The sequence below is a fragment of the Rhipicephalus microplus genome, unplaced genomic scaffold (assembly GCF_043290135.1).
Source record: "Rhipicephalus microplus isolate Deutch F79 unplaced genomic scaffold, USDA_Rmic scaffold_14, whole genome shotgun sequence".
NCBI lineage: Eukaryota > Metazoa > Arthropoda > Arachnida > Ixodida > Ixodidae > Rhipicephalus > Rhipicephalus microplus.
The window spans coordinates 34062981-34077765 of record NW_027464587.1 but is presented as its reverse complement, the minus strand read 5'-3'; the positions used below and the strand labels follow the sequence as shown (position 1 = coordinate 34077765).

The 14785-nt window shown below is 46.2% G+C and overlaps 1 protein-coding gene across 6 annotated transcripts in view; it reads left to right on the top strand.

The window, feature by feature from the left end:
* The window catches only part of LOC119181417 (myb-related protein B), a 239557-nt gene that overhangs the window by 20519 nt on the left and 204253 nt on the right, over positions 1–14785 (top strand). For all 6 annotated transcript variants that reach the window (XM_075882958.1, XM_075882957.1, XM_075882954.1 and 3 more), the window contains exon 2: positions 11245–11584. In XM_075882958.1, the coding sequence (XP_075739073.1) occupies positions 11245–11584 (340 nt within the window). The remainder of the gene's footprint in view (positions 1–11244; positions 11585–14785) is intronic.

Sequence of the window (14785 nt, the reverse complement as noted above, 5' to 3'; positions counted from 1 at the left end):
CAGCGTGCGAGTTAGGCTCGGAAGTTAGACTTGCAGAACATTTTCTGACACCGTGTAAAAGATTGACACGCACACCTCTTTGCAACTGTCGAACTGGTGGTTTAGTGAGCGTGCCATTTAGACCCCATCCACAGCCTAATGTTGCCAGTCCATTTGGATGACGACTCCGTACCGTTACAGACAGATAGATACGTGTATAAAAATGCCAGCCAAGAAATGCTTCGCATTTAAACCCTAGCTCCGCCGCGTTGCGGTTCCCGCCTGGCGCCGCTAGTGGAAGCTGCGTGTAATGGGGCTGCGGTGAGCGATGACAAAGAAGCACGGCCCGTGCCGACAAACGTGGGCTCCCAGTGCCGCCTCTCCTCTTGGTAAGTCCCCTTACCTCGTATGTCCATTCTCTAAAGAAAAAAAACTCCTTCGACCAAACACTGCAGGCACCCGCCCCCTTGCGAGTTCAATCGCGCCACCGCATTCAACTAAGACGACTCGAAGGATCGGCCCACCAAGCGACGTCCCTGTTGACGTCATGTGCAGGGGTGAAACGGTGCTTCATTGTACGCCAAACTGGTTTACCTGCTTCGCAGCACCCCAGTTTAGCTTCAAAGTGAAGCGTTGTGCTTTTAGTCTCATCGAAAGTTAAATGTCAAGGCTGTCATCACTCGAGCAGCACCTGTGAAATTTCATTGTAAGGTCGAGACTGATGGCGTGCCCGCTATTTGATTGATTGATATGTGGGGTTTAACGTCCCAAAACCACCATATCATTATGAGAGACGCCGTAGTGGAGGGTTCCAGAAATTTCGTCCACCTGGGGTTCTTTAACGTGCTCCCAAATCTGAGCACACGGGCATACAGCATTTTCGCCTCCATCGAAAATGCAGCCGGGATTCGAACCCGCGATCTGCGGGTCAGCAGCCGAGTACCTTAGCCACTAGACCACCGCGGCGGGGCTGTCCGCTATTTGGCTCGCGAACCCTTGTATACCTATTGCGCTCTCAATGCGAAGAGATATAGTTAGAAGAGCATGCCCCGCCGCGGTGGTCTTGTGGCTAAGGTACTCCGCTGTTTACATTACTGTATTAGCATTACTGTTAGGTACATTACTGTATTAGCAAACAGTAATGGAAAGGTATGTTTCCATGGACTATCGAAAGCAAGAGCGGTGCTATATTGCACCTACCAATAAGGCACAGAATAGATGCTTTGATGTACGTCTGACGTTATTCCAGGTCGAATTCTCGAAGTTCGACGCACAGTGTTTAGACGCGCACTATAAATGTCCCGTGTTTCTTGAAGGAGCCCTCCAACACTATTCAACCCCGCATGTTTTATTTGTGGGTTGGGTAGACTGAAGTAAAGACTGACTAATGCCGCAAAAACGACAGTGATAACGGGACGCAGTCTGAAGTTATTCGACTTAGAAAATTGAATATACAAGAATTAAAATGCCGACCCTCAACTTGATTTTTACGGGATCACTTGACTCGCCCATGACGTAGCAAGGCTAGCCCAATGAAATAAGCTGGAAGCGCCTACGTAGAAAAAGCTCGCAGTCCGTTGTATTTTTTTTTTTCAAAGTAATGTAGACCTTGTGCCTGGCTTCGCAAGGACGTGAGCGGGAGCTAAAATGTCGAAGCGAGGTATTTTTTGCTGTTTTTTACATTCCGAATCACTCCGTCCTCTTATACTGAGAACGGAACTTAGGGAACAACCAGGAGGGTGAACTACTGTTGTTGTTCGGTAAGCTGCCCGACGGACAACAATGAGCTTCATCGATTTACACGTTCCGGACGGCTCCGGACGCCGGCGCCGCATTCGTTTTTCTCGGGGACCAACTGGAAGCTCCGCCCACTGGTCCGGGATCGCTCGGACGCATGTTCGTTTTTCACGTGCCTGGCAGCCTGCGGGCGGCCCGGGACTGCCCGAACAATTTCTATCGGGCAGCTGACAGACGACAGCACGGTGTGCATGCTGTGCGGCCATCTTAAGTCAGACACGGGAAATTTTCGATGCCCTACTCTCTCTTTGCTATTTTATTCACTTCTCGCATGTTTCTGGATTTCGCATTGCTTGCGCACCCAGTTCTTGTCATCGGTGTTCTGAGCCACGTCGAGCGTGTGCGTATTCCTGAAGGTCGGGCAAACACGCGTTACGCTCGCTAGGAGAAACAGCGCTGGAACGACCGCGCCGGTCTACGATGCGCACGTGCTCGAGTAGTTCACTTACAGTAAGTTGCATCTCAGAAATAAGTGTAATTCACTACCTAACTGCTGTTTAGGTTGCAAATGAGTCAGCGTTGTGGCCTGTGTTTCAGCTATGGAGGGAGCAGACGGCATAGCAGACGCCACAGCCATAGAGTTTCCCACAATACTTACTAGAGGGAACTCTGGCGCTAGTGTCTATGGGAGTTGCAACACACGGCGCTTCAACGAGCATGGGAATGATGGGTAGTACACACATTTGTCTAATTTTCGCACTTCTGGCCTGCTTCTGGCTCCGTGTGGCTTGGAGCAGTTTTTTGACAAAAACATAAATTAGCAAATGTTCACCGTTTGCGATTCACAACCTTATTCTTTTAAGCTTACTATTTTGAATCAAGTCCCTAAGTTCAAAAGGATTCGTTCTTTTTTTTTTCAAAACAAAACCGTAACCAGTAATAAACGAAGCCGCAAGTACGATTCGCTGCCCGCGAGTACGAAGACTAGGCAAATGTGTGTACTACCCATCATTCCCGTGGTCGCTGAACGATCGCAGCGCCAGAGTGCCCTCTAGTTAATTTTGAGAAACTCTATGGCCACAGCGGATGCAGTCAGCATCAAGCGCGCAGATGGCCCGAGGCCGCTCGGGTTGGCTACCTTTAGATCACGTGCGTGTGACGTAGCCACCCGTGAGCCGAGGCGTCCGCGGGCCGTCCGTGAGTGATCCGGGACTTGGTAAATCGATGAAGCTCATTGATACACTGCACCCCATCGACAGCGCACGTGCGGAAAGAGACAGCTCGCAAACTTCTAAAAGCAAGGAGATGGAAGAGAGAGAGGACATTCGTATGAACATCCGACCCGCGCAAGCCTAAAATCCAGTGGCGAAATGGCAGCCAGCGTCTCTGTCGTGCTATGTAGTCGCAGTGATCTTTTTTTGTTGTGGTCGCGTCTGTTCGGGGATCGATGAAAAAGCGCAGAGAAGAAAAAAAAATGCAGATTAATAACCTCACTTTTCATCCGACCCCACTATCGCTTCTAACGTATGGCGGCAACTCTGCGGTGTCATTTCCACCCCAAAGTTCTGGCGAGAGCCTCTACGGGGTGATGCGGTCGGCAGCGATGTAGTGACTTTATTGCGTGAATAAAATACCAAATCATTTCATATCGGCGCATATATCTATGCTAAGATTATCCTCAGATATCGGTCTAGCCAAACCACAAATAGAAAATAGGTACTAAAATAGTATTGGAGGGCCCCTTTAATAAGAGCGCGCAACGCATCTAGTGAAGTAAATAAATTAGCGACACATAAGAAAATGACAACGTATCCACGGGGTAAATGATTATGAGTGGGGCGAAGCTTCCGTCCTTCCGCTCGTGCATGCGTCTGTCCGTGCATGTGTCCGCCCGTCCCTCTGTCTATATGCTGTGCTGGCTACTCCAGAGGGACGTGGGACTGCCCTTGACCATAAGGAGCTTCGCCCCTAAATAGTGAAGACAGCGCCCGCAGATTGGACGGTTAGATTAGAAAGGAGAATGGTAATAAGCTAAAATGAAATATATCGGAGCACGACATTTCTGTCCCATTCCTAATTGGGGGCTCGCTCGGGCATGTTACGGTTATAAAATCGAAGCATGCCTGTGACGTGCTGCGAAAATGGCACACAACTGTACGACTAACCTCGTTATCAACCATCAGCTGGCAGAAATAATTCAAGTGTGCTGCTTCGTAGGTCAAGGTTGTCCCCTAGCACCTCTTTTATTTGTGATATATCAAGAGGCATACGAATGAATGGAAGCTTGAGCGAGTTGGTATGCGTTCACCTGTCGCATCATAAAAAAAAGTTAGCAAGTGGAGTGATTAAAGCATTCCACATTCGAAGGATAAGTGGGTCAGGATGGCGTCAATCTCGCTAAGTGACGCAGAATTTACGTAGTATTTTTGCAGCAGCTGGAGAAGATGATACCAATGTACAACTTTTTCTGTTTTTTTTTTTGCTTGCGGCTTGTTTGGGTGCTTTTCTGTTTGTGTTTTTTTCTATTTGTTTAGTTGCACTTCACCTGTGCATATGCTGTTCTTTCCCAAATAAGTTTTAGTTGCGAGTCAGCCCCTGTCTGTGTTTCTTTTTGTTCGTCGTCTCGTGTGCGCTGTATCAACCAAGATATCTAGATGCGCTGTGCAAAAACATTAATGACACTCCAGATATACGTGGGTTCAGCCTGGAATGGCGTGAAGTGTGCTTATTGGCTTACGCTGAGGACGTTGTTTTTTGCTGTGATAAGGAGAGGGTTACAGCTTTCACGAAAATTGTGTGAGAGTTTTGTGACATGGCAGGTAGCAAAATAAACCTCAGTCATGGTCACTGGCAGACAACTCCAGACGTTCTTGAAAGCATGCATTGGACACGCACATCTCAGATTTATCTTGGTGTACCTATGGGCACACGTCGAGGCACCAGACATTTATAGAACGGAAAATACAGTAATTGAAATATCAAGCTGATAAATGGGGAGGCCTGGACCTCTCAATTTCCTCAGACGCGGCCGTTTGCAGGATCATATCGGGTAAGCTGGTCTATCTCATGCAAGCTGTGAGCTGCTCAAGATTGAACTCCAAGAAATTTCATAGAGTATTTGCTGTTTTTGTGTGGCAGTCAGAATATGAAAGGACCAACAGAAAAAAAAAATACTTTCGCAAGTCGAGTGGTTGGGGGGGGGGGGGGAATAGATAAAAACTGCCCAATTTATTTTTAAAACTTTTCTCTAGATTTTTTGTTTTTACGTGACATGACGGATTTTTTCGTGAGAAAAAGTTATTCAAATATGATTCATTCATGTCTTGCCCAACTTTCTTGTCCCGATAGAGAACGTGGTTGTTACGCGACCAGTTAATTCATTAGGGTAGTTGTGATGACATTTAAATTTTCAAACTACCACTTTTCTATTTAATATCAGAGCACAGTAACATGTAACCGTATAACATCTGATTTCATAGACTTTATGTACCCAATACCTCTGTACCGGGCACTGTGCAGCGGAGGTAAGCGAAAAGGTGTTCAAAAACGTATGAGATTATTGGTGGTTCATGAGGTGTGAAAGCATTATTTTTCAAAGATGATAGTCTTTCTTGGGGACCTTCGACGCAAGAATTTTGGTCTGTCTCGCTATCTGTACATTTGTCTGTTTGTCCACCCTTAACGGTTCTTTAAACGGCACCAGATGATACCCCAAACGGCCGACCCCACCCGCAGCGTCCACCAGTATTGCTCAAGATTCAGCGTTCATACTTGTGCGCTTGTCAATTAAAAAGCAATTATTGCGCATATCTGAGGCACCATAACAACCACGTCAATATTCTGTATGTGTGTCTCTTACTAGAAAAGACATACATAAGAAATTATAAGGACCGTAGCGTTTATCACGTTGCGCTGACCATGCAATGCTTGCACAAAAAGGAAAGTGTTTCCAACGCTTTGCTAAGACAACATGGTGGTGGCACCTACCGTTCGCCTTGCGTTCTACACCTTATCACCTCCGAGACGGGCGCGCAGAGCGCTCGCGCTTCGTTTTCCAGAATAACTGCCAGATAGCTGCCATCTCACGTAACTGCCAGAATAACTGCCAGATCTCACGTGTGACGTGACTTGATGCGCACGTTCGCCTCCGCTGCGCGCTCGAGGTACTCCAACGCAGCGCCTTCAGAATACCATTCACCGATTTTCTTGCGCAGAACAACAAATAAACGTTTTGTTCAATCTCCAGGCGCAAGACTATCGTCTTTCGAGGACATTTGCAGTGCAACATGCAGATACGGGGCCATTTTTTTAAAACTGCCTACTAATACCAGTGATGTAAGTGCTGCTCCGATTGCCCCTAACTGCCCTAAAAGAGAAATGCTGCTCCAAAATGCAATATTTGTTAGTAGGGAGTTTTATCTTGTACGTATACTTCTTTACGTTAACGTGTTACCGGATCTTTCAATGCTTTAGCTCCTCATACGTACACGTTCACGTACGTACGTAAACGCGTATACCTTTACGTTTTCGCAAACCATAAATGGCGATGCTAACTGCATATGAACTGCATTTAACTTGCGTATGATTAAATCACCACTGTGGCGAAATCACGGGACGTTCTTTTATTGCGTACAGTATCCTCGTATGCGCAAAAAAAAAGTGAGAAATACAAGGCTACTGCAACGATGCTGTCGACATCTTGGGACACTTCGTGCAACCACAGTCATGAACGCGTAATGTTTTTGAGGTAAAAATGACTATAAAGGTAAATCAAATAATTTGTAGCAACGTCGCTGCGCGTTTTTTGCATCAGACGTACAATGCACGATGTTTCTGCAATAACAATTTTGTGATTACCTGGTTCACTATTACCCTTCTAGATGGCGCCACCTATCCAGCTTGTGGGGGAATTCGCACGTTTACGGCGTTGACCATTCTAGCTTTGGTAATCCGGCTGAAACAATATAATGGCCATTGGCGCTCGCGCTTCAGCTACTTCTACTTATTGCAACTCGTTGGTTCGAGTCCCTGCAATGCGGATACCACGAGTTTCTACGAATGAAGGTGGATTTGCGAAATAAGGCTGGAAACGTAAAGCCTATATGGCGGGAAACGTTAGCTTTTAAACCCGATCCGGCGGGAAACGTAAAGGTTTACGTCCCGTAAAGACCCGCGCATGCGTAGATTCTATCCGGTAACACGGTAACGTAAAGAAGTGTACGTACAAGCTAAAACTCCCTAGTAACTCCTCAGAACCTGATCCGACATGGCTCTGGAGAAATTAAAAATGATTAAGTTCAACCATGTGTCCGTACAGCGAGGCCAAATTAAAACAAAAATAAGCTGTATACTGTTATCCAGTGTACAGCTTTTCGAGTAGCTTTGTACTAGCATATTGGCAGGGGTACACATACTAGTATTTTCTATATATGTTCGCTATAATTGTATATTTGTACCTTACAAGCGGACTATTCTGGGGAAATGCGTGCCAGAATTCTTAGTCATACTAGCCGCTGTTGTAACGACTTTGATACGTGGTCGATTACATTTAGAACTTTCAACAGATATGACCTCGTTTTTGTGATAAGGAAAATCTTTTTAAATGTTAGTTCATTTAGCTTATTTGATTCCGATGCTGGCTACTTTCTTAAAATATTAAAATAATACTCGGTGTTCGAACACCGTTTATCTGCCTAATTATGTTTCTTGCAATTCGCAGTGATTATTATATGTGCAATATGCATAACAATGAGTATTAGTGCTTATAAGAGGCTTAAATGATCTATTAAACTCCAGGAGTCGTTTGGAATATTTTGCGATTTGCCCCTAAAACATCAATAGCTACTCCAGGCTAGCAGTTCTTCTGCTTCAGAGCACCATTTTTTTCTGCTCCAAAAATCAAAATGTTGCTTCGACCACTGCAATACTTTGCCTGTTGAAACGTGGCTAGAGGAAAGATGAGTATAGCTACAATGCGGTACTGATTGTCTAGTTTATAAGAAACCTGAATTCATATAACATGTGTTTCTTGACTACTGGAGCGCGGTGTTATTTTGTAATATCACAGAAAGAACCCTTAACCTTTTCGGCCCTGGTGTCCTATATAAAAATGACAGGGACAAATTTTGCTGCCAACTGTGACAGAATCAAGTGAGAAATTGAAAAAGGTGTCTGAACTATCCTCAGTACACATGCGCAAGCACAGGTAGTTTTTTTCGTTGTTGTCTTTGAAACCCTGCAAAGTGGAAAACGAAATGGTGGAATGCGATAATGATGACACTCCCCGCAACAAAATAAATGCCACCTTACTGGTTTACTATTACATCCCTACGAGCAGTGGTGATCCAACTGCGCCGATTGCGCTGTTTTCCTATAATTCCATATCTCTGCGCCTTGCTGCGCACACTCGAGTACAGCTTGCGCCAACTGCGCCAAAAGTTCGCTAGTCCGCCTTTGTACACGGCGTCGAACCGTTTATGGCCCAAAGCTATTTTTGGTCGCAACGAACACAATTGAAGCTTTTTCCATAATGACACTGCTAACCAAATTGTCTGCGCCTCTGTTATGAAACTGTGGATAACGCGTAGAAAAGTCACTCCGGGTACCGTGATGTAGTAGTTACCGTGGCCAATGCGCAACAGGTATCAGCACTGCGTGCTAGAAACTTTATATTCCCGCAAAATAAAATGTGGCCGTGGAACATTTGTTTTACATTTCGCAAAAAAAAAGTAGACTACCTTTAATCAGGCTGCGCAACGTTCTTCGCTATGGTTATCGCAAAGTTAAGCCTAAATATCGAAGTATAGCTCGCGAATGTGCAAGGGCTCGTCGACCGTCTTGATTTCCAAACCGACGAATCCAAACCAGTGCACAAGGTAATTGAGACGCGAATTCAACCTAAATAAAGAACAAGTGCTCTCGCGCCTCCTTGACGCTGTCAATTAGAACAATCCGTGTTGTCGTAAGTCGAAAAAAAAAAGTGAGTTTCACCGCACGGGTGAAGCGATTAATGCGATAGAAACAAATTGCAATGCTATACGAAGGGAGGCTGGCAGCCCGCTCTTTAGGACTCGGTCTCGCGCAAATCAACAAAACGCTGGCTTAAGAGAGTACGGCCGCTACAGGAACACTCATCGCGCTGGCGAGATAACGCGGGCGAACGACCGCGCTCGTAAAATGAAAGGTCGCAGTTGGTGGTGCTAGAGGGACCCCCTTCTCCATCGCGTCTTTTGAAAGACGGGCGGGGTATTTGACGGCCGGTCTAAAAGACCAGCGGTGTGTGTGTGTGGGGGGGGGATCATCTCGCGCGCCTCGGTGCTTCGGAGTGAAGGGGATTGGGTGACATGATGACGTCGATACTGGCTGTATAGGCTAGTGCAGTGAAAGGTAAAACCATAGCAACGTTGGGTAAAACAAGTCTTCTCGGCTTGTAAATATTCCCAAGTGATTCCCTCACCCTTGTTGAGAACTATGCTAGCGAGCAGGCTCAGCACTTTATGTTTTGAATGACTACCTTCTTCACCCTCCTTCCAAAAAAAGAAAAATGGTAGCACTCCTTCTACCTAACCAGTCGGTCGCCATTTGTCACCTTGCCTGTTCGCGGAACTCCGTAGTTAATCCCGAACCATGTAAGTAGCACCGGGCCAATACCCACCCATCACACCTTGAATGCATATTTATGTGAAAAATTCGTGAACAGGTGAGTCGCAAAAGCCAACATTTTGTCAAACGGACTCGTCTCCTTCATGGTGGCCTTGAATAAATGCACCCCCCCCCCCCTTCGTATTTAGGTTGATCACTGACCTCACCCCTTGTACTAGCTGTTCAAACCATGCGAGTTTCGTTTTTCGAATACTTTTTTATCTGAACCTGGGAAAAACTGGAAGTGCTGACCCTAAAATTAACTAAATTGAAAGGAAAGTGGTTCTGGGTGCTCACACCTCTAACAATTATTGAGTAGGGTGGCTATTATTTATTGCACTGTCTACGAAACCAAATTGCAAACAGTACATTCCCACATGTAATGATTGAGTTTTCTTCATATGCATTGTTTGATTGTTAGACTGCTGGTTTTCTGATTAGGTTTTATTTTTTGCAATGAGCTTATAAGACCTATCATATCACAGTAGCAGTATGTGCCATGCTTACCTTGTCATGAACACATGTAACCGTTCTTGTCACTAACGCTTCACTTTTGCACATCTCGTACAGTGCAGTGAAACCAAAATGTGACACTTTGGTGCTAAGAACCTGATTAATGGCTGCTCTCTGGATGTCTGCCTTGTCTCCTTGTTTACATTGCAGCAGCATTTCCAGTTTGAACACTAGTAAGAATATTCACAGAAAATTTAGACATGTTTAGCAATAAGTGATCCTAAATTCTGTTTTAGCTTATAAGACCTATCATATCACAGTAGCAGTATGTGCCATGCTTACCTTGTCATGAACACATGTAACCGTTCTTGTCACTAACGCTTCACTTTTGCACATCTCGTACAGTGCAGTGAAACCAAAATGTGACACTTTGGTGCTAAGAACCTGATTAATGGCTGCTCTCTGGATGTCTGCCTTGTCTCCTTGTTTACATTGCAGCAGCATTTCCAGTTTGAACACTAGTAAGAATATTCACAGAAAATTTAGACATGTTTAGCAATAAGTGATCCTAAATTCTGTTTTGTCTGCTCCGAAACACAGTTGCTCCTGCTCCAAATCTGCTCCAAAACAGACTTTTTCCTGCTCCAAAAATTGTTTCAAATCGTAAATGGGGAGGATCACCACTCTTGAGTGATTTTGGAAATTATTCTCTGTACTTTTCGACGCAGGACTTGACAGCACCTATAAGCTTGTCTTGAGACGCATAATAACAAAGGGTCTTTGATTTCTACTGAAAAGCACCTCAATATCTTGGGGGGAGCAGCATGCATCAACATGTTGGAAAAAAGCAAGCATTTAAAAGGCACACACAAGTGCATTAGTGGCTCCAAGATTTGCGTGCTCAATATCGGAGGCATCCCGGCTGCGGCGGCTGCATTTCCGATGGAGGCGGAAATGTTGTAGGCCCGTGTGCTCAGATTTGGGTGCACGTTAAAAGAACCCCAGGTGGTCAAAATTTCCGGAGCCCTCCACTACGGCGTCTCTCATAATCATATGGTGGTTTTGGGACGTTAAACCCCACAAATCAATCAATCAATATCGGAGGCTATTATGGCCTATTCTAACAGGCGCAGTGCACACGCCCGTTCCTGGGTTCTGCTGCTCTTTTACGTCAGTGTGGGTTGCACCTGCTCATATGAAATGTTGAGGGTGAAAATTGGTTTGTTTCCATTTCGTTGCAGGCCAATGTGCTTTGGCGGGACAACAGAAAAATTCATATTACCCTGAAATTCATACAAGCCATGATCTAGTCACTGAGGTTTTATTGTATATCAGCTCAGTAGATTGGACTGTTTCTGTTATGCGAGCCTAACTTGCAGCTCTACGGTGACCCTCTCGCCATGCTGTTTTTTTTAACACCCATGTTCTGTGCAGGGTGAAGGAGGAGCCGTGCAGTTCGGATGACGAGGACGACGACAGTAGCAGCAGCAGCGGCAGCAGCAGCAGTTCGTCGTCGTTTTCGTGCCACGGCCAGCAGCGCACTACCACCACTACGGCTGCACCTCGCAGAGGCAGTGGCGGCCAAAAGCCGCTCAATCGTGGCCGCTGGGAGAAGGAGGAGGACGAGCTGCTCAAGCGCACCGTTCAGGAACTGGGCACGCACGACTGGGTGGCTGTGGCGCGCTGCTTCCCGGACCGCAGTGATGTGCAGTGCCAGCAGCGCTGGCACAAAGTGGTCAACCCCGAACTTGTGAAGGGCTCCTGGTCCAAAGAGGTGACTCAGATGCCTTAAAATCTGCTTGCTGCATACTTGGAAAAACTGTGTCGTGTCTCCACAAATTAAGTCTCGATTTGGTACACACTGGTTTTCCAAGTATCCATCATTGTCAAGCTCACCCATCTCTTTACCCGATCACAATTGGTTCCCTTCTCTGCAGCTACTTTCTTGGACCAACTGCACAGTTCAAAGGAGTGCTTATCTTGGGATTAGCCACTTGCGGTGAGAGGTCTAGAGAAGGGCTTTTCATTGACTTTTTTGCTTGGTCTTGTGTCGGACAGCAGGTCATCCGGAGTAACATTGTCTGAAAGTTCCTGAAGCGACGGTGTTCAATTAAGTGAAATGGTTTTATTAGGGCCCACTGCCTCTCAATCTGTTCCTTTCTTAACGCTTAATTTGCCCAGCAAGCTATACTCTTGAACCCACTGTCAGGTCACAGTTGTCATTGTCTGGTTTAATTAAAATACCTGCTCAGTTTTGTTTGCACTATACTACAAATCAGGGCTCCGGTGCTTAGTGTGTTTTTTATAATATCCTGAAAGAAGGTTATGAAAGAGATGCCCACTTGTTTTTATCGAAAAGATACTTGGATCTATCAGAATGAAAAGTTTCTTGTTCAGAAAAAATTCATCTTGGTCGTGCGATTCTCTGTATTTATGTGCTTCAGGCTGTTGACCAATTTGCCCTCACACTACCTATTGCTAGGATCCTCGTTAACTCGAGTGGTAATGCACTGATAAGGTACTGCTTATGGGTTCGATACCCAGTCCAGGACGAAATTTTCTTCCAACTAAGAGCTAGCACAATGGGTCTTGGGACAGCCGCGAGTGAATGCCGAAGTTTGCAACATTCTTTTTGTTGGTATGGATTTGCCTGTGGCTTTGTGCTACGAATCAATGGTTGTGCCACTTGTAGTGGCAGTACAGTGAAGCAAGCATGCACTAAGCTGCGAAAGCCTTGAAACAATGAACCGTAAGTGGTTCTGAAAGCTGTTTCTAGTTTGTTGCTAGGCTTTAGCAAGGTTATTTCTTTGTTGATTCTCAGTGCAGAGAAGTTAAACCAGAAGCAGTCACAGACACGACATGGGTACATGATTGTTGGCATTGGCCTTTCATCACTTAGGGGTCTTCAACAGCTGCCATTGCCTTTTCTATTCCCTAGTATTCTTAATTGAAAATTTTGCTGAAGCACACTGAAAAACGAACGGACAGAAGAGGCTGACAAGGACAGCGCTTGCTCTCACAAATTTTCAATTATGAACGTTATCTTACTAGCCCAACTTGCCATCTTGCTGCCCTAGTATTCTCTCATACATACATCGTCTCGTGGCTGTTTCTGCAGCCATTTTTTTGTCTAACTGTTGCCTTTTTCTTTTTTAGTGAAAAATGTGTGTAACAGGATTTACCAAATCGCTCTCGCACATACCCATTTATGAGGAAAATAGTTTTCTGATAGCCTGCACATATAGAGAGAAAAAGGAAAGGCAGGGAGGTCGGTTTGCTATCCTATATTGTACCCAAGCAATAATATCAATTACAAAAGTGCGTAAATAGAGATATATTTTATCATGCCCCCAGTTTCTTGATGTCTTTCTTTCGTAAGTTTCAAATTTATTCCTGAAGATTGCAAATTCACCTGGTATCTATGCTTTTTATAATGTATTCATCACATTCAAGCTCTTTTCCCTTTTTACCGCTGCTTTTCTTTACACCCATTTTGGCAGTGTAACAAAACAATACTTTCTTAGAAGGGTAAAATCATTCACGCGTATTTTAACCCATTCACAGTGCGCAAGCATGTATTTATATGTGTAGCGCCATCATCATTTTCTTAGCTGCTGCACCGCGCCTCTCCCGCAGCTCATGCCTAGCTCGAACTGCGCGAGGAGAGAACGAGGTCATGCACCGGGCGTGTCGAACACTGGCAGCCGCTGCTGCTCTGGTTCAACCCTGGAATAAAGTGGCGAGACTGGCACGGCCTTGTTGGTCGCTTTTGATGTGTTCTCATGTCTCTCTACTCTCGCTACACTGGTGACCCAAAGGACGCCATCCATTCGACAAGCCACCGACTGCCAGGCTTCCACCACTCTGCCCGCGAGTGCCGCCGTTCTACCCGACATTACCCCAGGCATGGCTCATGCAGCTTGATGCCATTCTCACTGTGAATGGCCTCACGTACAGCTGCTCGTGCACGGCATCTTGCTTGACATGCTGCCGGTTGAGTTTCGCCATCTTACTGTCGCATCAACCACAAACCCATAGCCATATGACGATCTCTGCGCTGCAGTGCTCGCCTGCTACAGCCTCACGTACCGCCGACTTCAGGGGGCCCGCGATTTCAGGCTTTCCTCTGTGTCGCAGCGCACGGCACCAACCCGTACGCAGCCCTCCATTGATCGCGACCTCACTACCCCGGCTTAGACTACTACCTCTGATCCGGTCGCAGGAACATCCAATCCTGCACCTGACCACGATGACGAGGTAGAAGACACCCCCACTATGACTGAACTCTCCTCCGAGAGTTGCATTCCCTCTGAGCCCACGTACGCAGGTACGTGGCACGTGCCTGTCACCTGCACGTCTTCTGCGACATCGACGGCACGTGACATCACAGCCCCACTAGATCCCACGACGGCTACCTTGCCGCACGCCTCGGAGTCTGGCACAGACAACCTCTCGCCCGCTGTTTGCCAACCAAATGCGGAGACATTGTCGTCGACTATGTATGCTGAACACAATCTTCCATCGGTCTTGACCATCTGTACGTCTTGCCAGCAACCACTACTATCTACCTCAACGTGTCCCGCAGCTGAAATTTGTGGGATCTTGGAATGGCGAGAGAGAATGGCTTTTAGAGAGGATGGATACAGTAGACACCGTCGGAACAAACCAAAGAACATATTTAACTAATTTAGAGCTACGTCGTCAGCCGAATTAGTGTAACATCAATCGTGATCAACACGCTAGGACATCCTTAATCAATATTACCATACACTCAAACAACATAACACAAGAGCACACAAAAGGCGGCGATGTCAACGCTTCACTCACCACGTGGGCCTACCGCAGGCAACCTGCAGTGCCGTCCACGGCAGACCTACCGCGAAAGACAACTGTTCGCGCCAAATGCCACCAGCTGAAGAGACCAGCTTATTTTCTGCGCGCTGCCACCAAGACTTGCCTGCCACCAGGGGTCACT